This window comes from Oxyura jamaicensis, chromosome 22, assembly GCF_011077185.1.
Source record: "Oxyura jamaicensis isolate SHBP4307 breed ruddy duck chromosome 22, BPBGC_Ojam_1.0, whole genome shotgun sequence".
NCBI lineage: Eukaryota > Metazoa > Chordata > Aves > Anseriformes > Anatidae > Oxyura > Oxyura jamaicensis.
Genome location: NC_048914.1, coordinates 3,241,782 through 3,251,923, shown reverse-complemented (window position 1 = coordinate 3,251,923; position 10,142 = coordinate 3,241,782). Strand labels below are relative to the sequence as shown.

At 55.6% G+C, this 10,142-nt stretch overlaps 1 protein-coding gene across 1 annotated transcript; it reads left to right on the top strand.

Annotated features, from left to right (window-relative positions):
- Positions 1–4,503: 4,503 nt before the first annotated feature.
- Positions 4,504–9,439, top strand: SLC25A37 (solute carrier family 25 member 37). Its single transcript, XM_035345033.1, has 3 exons — positions 4,504–6,003; positions 7,244–7,300; positions 8,491–9,439. Exons 1-3 carry the CDS (start codon positions 5,781–5,783, stop codon positions 9,009–9,011), a joined length of 801 nt encoding a protein of 266 aa, XP_035200924.1. The 5' UTR covers positions 4,504–5,780; the 3' UTR covers positions 9,012–9,439.
- The last annotated feature ends 703 nt before the right edge of the window (positions 9,440–10,142 follow it).

Sequence of the window (10,142 nt, the reverse complement as noted above, 5' to 3'; positions counted from 1 at the left end):
GGGGAGGGGAGCTGCGTAAGAGGCTTTTGGGGTGAGCGAAGTGCAGGGTGCTGCAGCTGGGTGCTGTGTCATCCCGCTCTGCCCCGACGCGTCCCGCGGGAGCCCGGCGAGCTTTGCGCGAGGCGCGGTGCAAAGGTGTGCGGTGCCCGGCCTGGTGCTGCAAGCAAAGTCCTCCTGCCTGCCCCCTGGGGGGGGGGTGGTCCTGGAGCTCTGCTCCCCAGCTTTTTCCTCCAGTGCCTTCCCAAACTGGGGTTAATTCCAGCCAGGGGGGGAATCCTGGTGGCACGGTGCGTGCATCCGAGCAGGTCCCAGGTGTGCTGGGCTCCTCGATCCTACGGAAATCGGGGGGCTGTGTTGGGGTCCCCCCCCTTGCAAAGGGGCTGCAGGGAGCGGCAGAAGCTGCTGTTGGGGTGACGGCGATGTTGCACAGAGCGGCCAGATTTCCCCTTCTTGCCACACATCCCCATCCTGCTGCAGCAGGGGGGTGAATCCTGTGGGGTCCGGGGGTGGGCTGGAATATAGGGCCGAGGGTTGGTGACAACCATGGGATGGGGCAGCCCTGCTGCTGCCCCCCCAGCACCTTTCAGATCCCAAAGGGACACCCGTGGCAGGAGCTGCACTTTGCTCATACGCACGGCTGCCCCACTGTGTAGCAAAACCCCTTTTTGGGGGGTTTTCCCCCCAAAGCTGGCTCATCCCGACGACGTTGTCCCCGTGCCCGCGGCGGCGGCAGCTGCCCGGCCCCACGGGCGTCACGCCGTGCCGGGGAGGTCATTTCCTCTGCGGGGAAAGGGAGGGGGGAGAAAACGAAAGCGGTGCCTGGGTTCTGGGAGCTGGAGGTGTCCTACAGGGAAGCTGCCACCTGCGGTGAATTCCCCCATACAGCGAGCTGCCCCGTGGAGCTTAATGAACCGGGCGCTAATTAGGCTGCAGGCAGCAGCTCTCCTTCGCTCCAGCATGGGAAATGTTCCTCTGGCATCCTCCAGAAGAGAAGCAAGCTGTCCTGCTCCTGGTAGTGGTTACTGGGGTCGGGGAGCAGAGCAATGGGGCAGGTTCCCCCCGGGGGGTGTCCTGGGCACCTGTGCTGCTCGCTCGCCCCTTGGAGGAAATGTTTTGGTCCCCGCGAGTCACTTCCCCTCAAAGAGAAAGCGAAAATGTTGCAATTTGGGGGAGTTGCTTGCTTTGGCTGCTTGCACAATTCCTCAGCTGGAGGTCGGGGCCGTGATGCCGCTCTCCTCTTAGGGACAGCAGCAGCTGCGGTTTTCCTCGCCTTTTTTTTTTTTGCTCCTCGTGCCCTGATGGTGCTGTGAGCCCCGTGGGCACGCGGGATGCTTTGGGATCCTGTGCCCAGGGCTGACGGTGGTGGAGCTCCTGCAGACCACCCCCCGGGACCCTCCTCTTCCTCGGGGTGCAGGGGGACACGGGCTTTGTGGCTTTGTAGGGGCGAGAGGTCTTGTGCTGCTGGGGATGGGGCAGCCAGGGACGTTTGTCCGTCTGCAGGGAAGGACAGGCAGCTCGTGGGGAGGGATGCTACGAGGGCTAACCCGCCCTGGGCTGCCTGGCTCGTTTTGGGGCTTGCAGCTCCGGTCCTGAAAACCCACAGGTCTTGAGGGCAAGGCAGAGCTGTTGTCCTGAGGTTTGGGGTCAGGACGCTCGCCTGGGTTTGGGTTTGGTGGTGGGAGAGGCTCTGCACCCACAACAAGTGGCCACCAGGAGCGGTTGTGCCTGTTCGGGGGACGGCGTGGGGGCTGTGAGCCACGGCTGTGAGCTTTCGGGGTCGCCCCATGGGGAAATTTGGGGCTGGCGGCTTCGTGCACCAGGCTGGAGGCGTCACCCTCCTGCACGCCTCGCTCCAGCAGCAGCACCAGAGCCCTCTGCTAAGAGGCAAGGTGTCAGCAGCGGTTACTCCAAGCCTGTGCACCCCAAATCCATGCCTTTTAATTGCATTTGTTCCTGGAGAAATTGCGTTTCCCCCGGTCAGAGAGCTTCACGGTGCCACATCTCCGGTGTCCCTGGTGTGTCCTGCAGCCGTCGGGGTCTGGTGCAGTCGCTGCAGCAATTCATGCATTTTTCCTGGTAAAAATCTGGAGGGTTTTGGTAAAAATCTGATGGTTTTCATGTTTTTTTGGGGGGGAGCCTGGGTTGCGTGGGTGCCACACGGATGTGCTGGGTGAGCAGCCAGGGAAGGAACGAAGTGCCTGAGCTGATTTGTGCAGCTGCCTGTCAGATCAGCGACGCTTCGCAGGAAAACGTGAAGCTGGGGAAGTGTTAACGAAACACTTCTGGGTAGAAAACTGGCTGGGACCATTGCTCGTGTCAGCTGCTGGCCTTGGAAAGCTGCTGGGAAGGCATCTGCAGACTCTGCGTATTGCTCAACTCCGCGCAAGGAGAGCGGCAGCACGTCTAAGGCAGCTGTGCAGCCTCTGCTGGCAAACCTTGGGGGCTTTTGGGGTTGAAATGGGGAACGGGGTCCAGCATCGAGCTCCCTCCTTTGGGATTTTGGGCTTCGTGCCCCGGGTGAGGAGCAGGGGGTGGGAGATGCTGGTGGGGATGGGAGCACCGAGGGTGATTTCTGTAGGATTTTGGGAGCTGCAGCCCGGGTTCCTCCCCAGGATGGCATCCTCGGGATGCTCCCTGACCCCAAAGCTGTACTTTTGGGCTTTATTTCTTGTGTCTGGGCTCAGACCTGCCCGGACGCTTGCGGCCGGCGGCGCGCTCCTGCCTTATGCAACGAGGATTTAACCCGAGGAGGTGGAGGAGCGTTTCTGGCTGGCTGACAACAGGGGCGGGTGCTCCTGGAGGAGCTTGCAGGCTTCAGATAAGTGGCAGAAAGCCCGCGGAGCAAAATCATCTGCTGGCAGCCTCGGAAGGTGCAGCACCCAGCACCGTGTTTGCTCCGGCCGCGATAAGCTTATCCCGGCTGGGGCAGAGCCCAGCCTGTCCCCAGCTCCTCGCACTGCAGGAGCTGCGTGCGTGGTGCTTTTTTGGTGGCTCCCGGGGCTGTTTGACCTGTTTTTGTCCCGTGAAAGGTGCCGGGCTGTGGGTTTGGCTGCGGGGCTGGTGATGCAATGAGCGCCGTGGGTTGGGTGCGGTGTAAACCCTACTGCGTGCCGTGGGATCTTTGGTGCAGCTCTGGGAGCCCTCCAAAATGGGTCAGATAATGCAAGAAGGGGGAAAAAATAAGTGTTTATGCGTTCCCATGTGAAAGCAGCTGGATGTCCAGCAGGAAGGTGCTCAGGACCACCTGCCAGGAGGGTGCTTTGCTGCTCTGTGCAGCGCGTTTCCCCCATAACCCCTGCAGAGGAGGGGATGCTGCTGCGTGTTTTTGTTCCCCCGGCTCCGGAGGCTCCCTGGCAAGAAGCCGGGCTGAGATCAGGATTGCTTTTGGAGTCCGAGAGTGAAGCAACGCCTTCAAGTCGAAACCGGCAGCGCGCAGCCCCCGGCTGGATGCGGCCAGTGGGTGCTGCTGAGTCACGCTGGCGGCGGGGCACGGCCAAATCCGCCCCAATTTCTGCACCCTTTGGGGTGGGAGGGTGCCAAAACCCGAGGAGGGGAGGGTCTCAGACCCTTGTGCATGCCAAGCAAAGGCTGAGAGCTGATGTAAAACTTTTTTTTTTAAGCGTGTTTCGAGGTATTCTGGTGCTGTCGCTGCATTTCTAGGCAGGCTGCTCTCCGCTTTTGGGGTTATTTCCAGCGCTGCTTGGTGCTGTGCAGCTTTGCTTTGTTTCTCAGCCCTGCTCCCCCCACGCCGAGGGAAGGTGGCCTTGGAGCTTTCCCCAAACACTTGGGGCTTGTTTTTGCCGGGGGGTGCACAGCGTGGGGCTCAGCACCGGCTGGGACCTGTGCCGTGGGGCTGCAGCGGCGCTGGGCAATGCACGGGGAGGGGAAGGCAACGCACAGAGGGATGCAAATCCTTCCAGCAGGCTGTAGGGTGATGCCTTGTAACGATGACTGAGCAATGCTTCGGGTCTGAAATGCGGCCAGCTGCTCTGTTACATCACTTCGGAAATGTAATTCTTGCGTGTTTTTTAGGATATTTACTACAAATGCAGTGATTTATTTGGATTAGCCTTGCTTATTGCTCTGCTTCTCGCCAGCTTGAATCAGGGCACTGGTTAAAGTCTGGAATTCAGCCCCGATCTCTTGCTTGGTCTCAGACCAGTGCCTGTGGAGGTTTCTGGTCGCCAGCATGCCTTGAGGAATCCAAGGTCCAAATCTGCCCCGCTTCCATTGGTTTAATCTCCCCTGAAAGCCCCGCTGCGGTGTTGCCCCCTGGTTAATTGCTGAAGGGCTTTGATAAGCTCCGAGGGCTACATCCTGCTGCAGGAGCGTGGAGGAGGCACCGAGGAGCCCTGCTTCTTCTGGTGCTGAGCTGCTGCCGAGGACCGGGCAGCAAAATCTTCTTGTGCTTTGCCTGCAAGGGCAGCACCGGGCTGGGGGCTGCCAGAAGGAGGCAAAATAAATGTTTTTATTATTATAGATGATGAGAGGATTGTATTGGGTGCTGCAGCTTTCAGTATTGATCGAGGACGGGCTGCTCGTGCGTTAACCTCATGATTAAAGCAAGCCAGTTTTGTATTTCTGGGCTCAAACTGGACCCCACGGTGTTGCACAGCCAAACTGGTGGCTTCGGTGCAGTCTGTCTCCTATAGAGCAGGTGTAGAGCTGAAATGTGCAGAGTTGTAGGGAATTAGAACTAATTTAAGGTGCCCCATCAAGAAGTCGCTGATGCTGGGGCTGTAATTACTGCATGAAGGGGGCACAGGTCCGTGGCTGCCCCCTTATCTCCTCCCTCTTATCGGCTGTGCTCGTGCACTGGGCTGGCCTTAGCGGGGTGCCCGGTGGCAGCACACCACAGCACGCTTGTAGGAAGCCGAGATCCGACCTCAGAAGGCATCCTATAAAACCTGAACAGCCTTAGGATTGTGTTTGCAAAGCCTTTCCCCTACCAGAGCGTTCACGATGGGCACTCACTGCTGTGAATATTTCTGGTCAAGGGATGCCATCAGCCTGCGGAAGCTTGAAGCAAACTCAAGCAAGTAAATTTTTTATTCCACGGTGCATCATTAAGTGATGGGAATGGGTTTTAAAATATATTTTTGGATGCCCCAAGCTTGGCTGTCTTCAAAACTTGGTGCAAAGCTCCCAGCCCAGGGTGCTGGTGGCTGCAGGGGACCCTGAAATGTGGGGATGATGTGCCCTAGGTTGTCTCAGGGCTCTCCGTGCTGGGGACAAATAGTCCCCAAGGGTCTTCCTGGCACCCAACCTTTTTAGCTTGCCCTTCTAGGAAACTTGTTTCCCAGTCGGCTGCACTCACCCTGCTCGCTGGGTATCGAAAGCAGAGCGACTGCAGGAGGAACAAGCTGGGGCAGAGCCGGGAGTGTTGCAAGCAGGAGGCAATTAGAGCCCTAACTGTGTTTCTTCACCTCGGCTTTTGAACAATTGCCCTTAATTCCCCGTGCATAAACAGGAGCAGAGGTTACGCTTCCCTCCACGGGCAGGCTCCTTCTGGTGTTGCAATGGGACCGTGGGCTTCTTGGGGCTGATTTAGCAGGAGAAATGTGGGTAAATGGTGCTTGGGCACGGGTTCAATATTTTTTTCTTTTTTTGGGGGGGCTTTCTGCAGCTTTGGTGGGGCTTGGGCTCCAGCTCAATCATTTATTAATTATTGACTCATCTCATTGTGCTGGATCTTGAGCTTAAATCTGGGGTTTATGGGTGTTGCCTTGAGGGCAGGTAATTGAAGCCTCTCCCCTGGCTGTGCTCCATTGCAGACGAGGATGCAGAGCCTGCAGCCGGACCCCAAAGCCCAGTACAGGAGCGTGTACGAAGCCCTGAAGAAGATTGTCCTGACGGAAGGCTTCTGGAGGCCTTTACGTGGCATCAACGTCACCATGCTGGGGGCTGGCCCTGCCCACGCCATGTACTTTGCCTGCTACGAAAAAATCAAGAAGAGTCTCAGCGACACCATCCAGCACGGAGGAAACAGCCACTTGGCCAATGGTATTCTATTTTTTTTATTTCTTTGCACAAAAGCAGCTTGCAGTGAGCAGCTTTTCCCCTCGTTGCCTTGCACACGGAGCCGCCGTCCCTCGCTGCTCTGCTCCTGCGAGCACCCTGCTCTTGTGCCAGCCCCGTGGGTCCCCAGCAGGAGGGTGCAGGACGTAACCCCGGGCTCCCACACGATTTTGGGAAGGCAGGAGGAAGGAAACCGGGTATGTGAGCGTGGCACCGGCCCTCCAGCCGAGTGCTTTGTGCTCCTTTGTGCACATTTCCGCCCAGAATCCTTAATCCCAAAATTTTCAAGCCTTTGTACATTGGACAAGAGGTGTTCCCAGGCAGTGCCTGGCTGTTCCTGGCTTTTTTTGCTGGGGGGGCTGCCATCCCAAACCTCAGGAGGTCTGAAGCCCTGGTGGATCCCTGCAGCTCCAGCGTGGCCGAGCACGCTGCATCCCCTGTCCTCATGTGCTTTGCTCCTACCAGGAAGGTTTATGAATAAATAATAATAAATAAAATTCAGGTCAAGGCGTTGAGTTGTAACAGCAGGCACCCTGTAACGGGGCAGCTGGGCTTGTAGGAGGCTGTGCAGGGGACATTGTTGGGCATCTACCATGGCACACACTCAATTTGACTCGACCACATCAGTTAAGGGCATGATATCCTTCTGGCTTGCTGCTTTCTGCTCGTAATTTGCTTCCTCCCTCTGCCTGCCTTTCAAGTAGCTACAGGCTTCTGGGACCAGCTGAAAAGCAAAAGCACTGTGAGAAATGACCGAAAGTCGTTTGGGCAACAGAACTTGGCGATGGAAACTTACATCAAAGGGGCAGGTGTGGCTCCAGGCCCCTCCTCGAGCCAAGTGCAGAGTCATTACTGGACGGATGGATGCTTGCAGAATCTGTGCAATTAGCGTTTAAAGCCCGGACTGCGTAAACGGATGAAAAATGCCTAATTATAGATGCACCGAGCCAGTTCTAAGCATTGCTCACTTCTCGGTCTAGCGCAAGCCGAGTTAAGCCGGTGGCGTCTTGCGTAGGCAAAGCCGTGTGAATTGTTGGAGGGAGCAGCAAACGGGGTGCTGCCGGAGCTGGCTTGCAGATCCTGCCCGCTGTCGAGCTGCCCTGGCTGGGTTTTTCCATACTGGAAACCAGTCATGTTACTGGGTGCTCCCACGGGCTTGCTGCTGAGTTCTGGGAGAGCCCCTGGTCTCCGGATCTCCTCTGAAGGATGTTTTTGTGTCTTGCAGGCATAGCTGGGAGCGTGGCCACCTTGCTGCATGATGCAGTGATGAACCCAGCTGAAGGTAAGGCCCTCGCTGCACCCTGTTAGCCCAGTGAGGTGCTGGGGATGCTCTGTGCCAGCTCAGCACCATAAGCTTTGGTGGTGCTTCTCCTTTTCTGAATGAGATCAGAAGGGCCAGCACCAAGGGAGAAATTCTGCCCAGCACTGCCTGGCTCTTTTCCCTTATTTTCCGGGGGCTTGTGCAGTGTCTGCATGGAATTTCGTGGCTCTGCAAGAAAACTGTCACCTTTATGGTGTCACCCCTGTGCCTGCTCCAGCTCGGTCTGTAGAGCAGAGGCGGTCGGTGCCAGCAGCAGCTTGAGTCACGATGCCCTCACGGCTCTGCCAGTAAATCTTTACTGAAGTGGTTGTGGTTTTTCTGAAGCCCTGGACTACCCAAACAAAGCTGAGCTCGGTCAGGTTGTCAGGCAGGTAGAGCAGCCGGTAGGGCCAGCGCGTGGCCTTCCTGGTGGGAGAAGCCTGGTGCAGGAGGGCTCACAGTAAAATGCACCTAAAATGGAGACAACGAGCTGTGGTAACACACTCGGCTTCCGAGCTGGACCAAAGGCAAGTTTGTTAGAAAGAAAAACCTGTCTTTTAATATTAAAAATCCCTTTAATCAGGAAAGATTACTTGTTGCTGCAGCTGAGGTTGTTCCACCTGAGCATGTTGGGCTGTAGGTGAGGTCCCTGCCACTCCAGGATGACGTCCAGTTATTAAACCACCTTGGTGGCTTGGGGTGACAGATGATTCCGTGCATGAGCTCTGCATCCCCCCAGTTGCACCTGGGGTTCTCGTGCATCTGCCCTAATCCCTTTCTAGCTGGATTTAATGATGCTTTATGGGTTCCTTGACCCGTGGAATCAGTGAGGTGTCAATCCAGGGTTCAGCTGACTGCGTCCCCCCCTTTGAGTTTCCTTAGGGATACCAGGGGAAGTGGAGGACTTATGGATCCTTTTGATAAAAAATTGTTAAAAAGTGGGGAGTCCCTCGCTGCAGAAATGCCAGTTTTTTGTCATAACCCTTCAAACTTGGAAGTCAGACTTGGTAGGGGAGGTTGGGTCTGCGTGGCTGGGGCTCAGAGCAGGGAGCAGGCTGGGCTTTGCAATATCCAACCACCGTGCTCCTTGGCTAATAAACCTTTATCTCCTTCCCTCCATCCTGCCTGGTGCTGCCTGCCGTGCCTCCCCCATTGTGGCCGTCCCGGAGCAGTGGTGAAGCAGCGGATGCAGATGTTTAACTCCCCCTACAAGTCCGTCCTGCAGTGCGTGAGGACAGTGCGGCGCACCGAGGGCTTGGGCGCCTTCTACCGCAGCTACACCACGCAGCTCACCATGAACGTCCCCTTCCAGGCCATTCACTTCATCACCTACGAGTTCATGCAGGAGCAGGTGAACCCCCGCAGGGAGTACAACCCCCTGTCCCACGTCTTCGCCGGCGGCGTCGCGGGGGCCGTGGCCGCCGCCGCCACCACCCCTCTGGACGTCTGCAAGACTTTGCTCAACACTCAAGAAAACACGGCCCTGAGCTCGCTGAACATCAGCGGGCACCTCTCGGGCATGGTGAATGCCTTCAGGACTGTCTACCAGCTGGGGGGCGTCGCGGGGTACTTCCGAGGGGTGCAGGCCCGAGTCATCTACCAGATCCCTTCAACGGCCATCGCCTGGTCGGTGTATGAGTTCTTCAAGTACTTCCTCACAAAGCACAAGCTGGAGAAAAGGACATCCTTTTGAAGGAAGGACACGGAGTGAATTCAAGGCTCGGTGTCCCTTCCGTGTGTGCGAGCCACCGGCGTCAGGTCCCTGCTAAAAACGGGCCGGGGTCCTGGTGGGGGCACACAGCTGATGTCTGCTTTCCCCCTCCATGGGGGGAAGGAGGGTTTAAAATGCTCCTCAGCCACCCGTTCACCTCATTGCTTAAAGGATGAAATAGTTTATAAAGACTTATAATAATATATATATTTAATAACTTTATTTTGGAGAAGCGAAATTGTTAACTGGTATTTTTTTTTCCCTGGATAAGTTTGAATATGTAGTTTACTCCTCACCATAAGCCTAGGTTATGAAACCTAGGCCGTTTTTTTACGGTGAAGAAGCAAAATATCCTCTGGTAGAACTTTTTATATGAATATAAAATAGATGGATAATGTTTATCCTTTATTTTTCTATGTAGGCGTTTGGTTTGTTTTTTAAAAAATATTATTACAGCTAGATGCTGAGCTGTTTAAAAAGGGCTAAATTCTTCCATCGTGTGCAAGGAAGATGCAAAAGCATTTATTTTTATAGCCAGATTGGCTTTAATTACACAGCATTTAGCCCCCAAACAGTGGCCTGGATTCTCCTGTGGGTGTCGAGGGACTTGGTAACCCCTTGGGACTTGCTGGGGCCCTTGGGGAGAAGGAATGGGGACACCACATTGGGAAACAGAAGGATGCCAGCAGGGGCACCCCAAAATGCCTGGTCACTTTGCAGAGGAGGGGACATATATATATTTTTTACAAGGAGACTCTTAAAAATGTTGATTTTAAAGGAATAGTATTTTTTCAAACACTTTTTTTTTTTTTAAAAAAAGGTACATTTTTATGGTGTGTGATAGCTGGAACAGGCTTCGTCCTCCCTTAATTTATTTGTACTTCTTTTTCACTAAGGCCCCGATCCTGCTTCCAGGAGCATCCGTGCGCATCCTGAGAGCTGCTGGGCTTGGAGCAGGGTGTGTGGAGCTGCTGGTTGCATCCTGGCAGCAGCAAACCAGCAGCCAGCACCGAAAACCTTGGGAAAGTCCAAATTGCAGACCTGGAGCCGCCTCTCGGTCTGCGTTTGACAATAAATTGCTGCTCATCTCTGTTCTGGGGGGGCTAAAAACCA

Coding starts and splice junctions, on each gene's coding strand:
- SLC25A37 (XM_035345033.1), top strand. CDS start 5,781: ATGCAGAGCCTGCAGCCGGACCCCAAAGCCCAGTACAGGAGCGTGTAC. Junction 6,004..7,243: donor AAACAGCCACTTGGCCAATG/GTATTCTATTTT, acceptor TGTGTCTTGCAG/GCATAGCTGGGAGCGTGGCC. Junction 7,301..8,490: donor AGTGATGAACCCAGCTGAAG/GTAAGGCCCTCG, acceptor GTCCCGGAGCAG/TGGTGAAGCAGCGGATGCAG.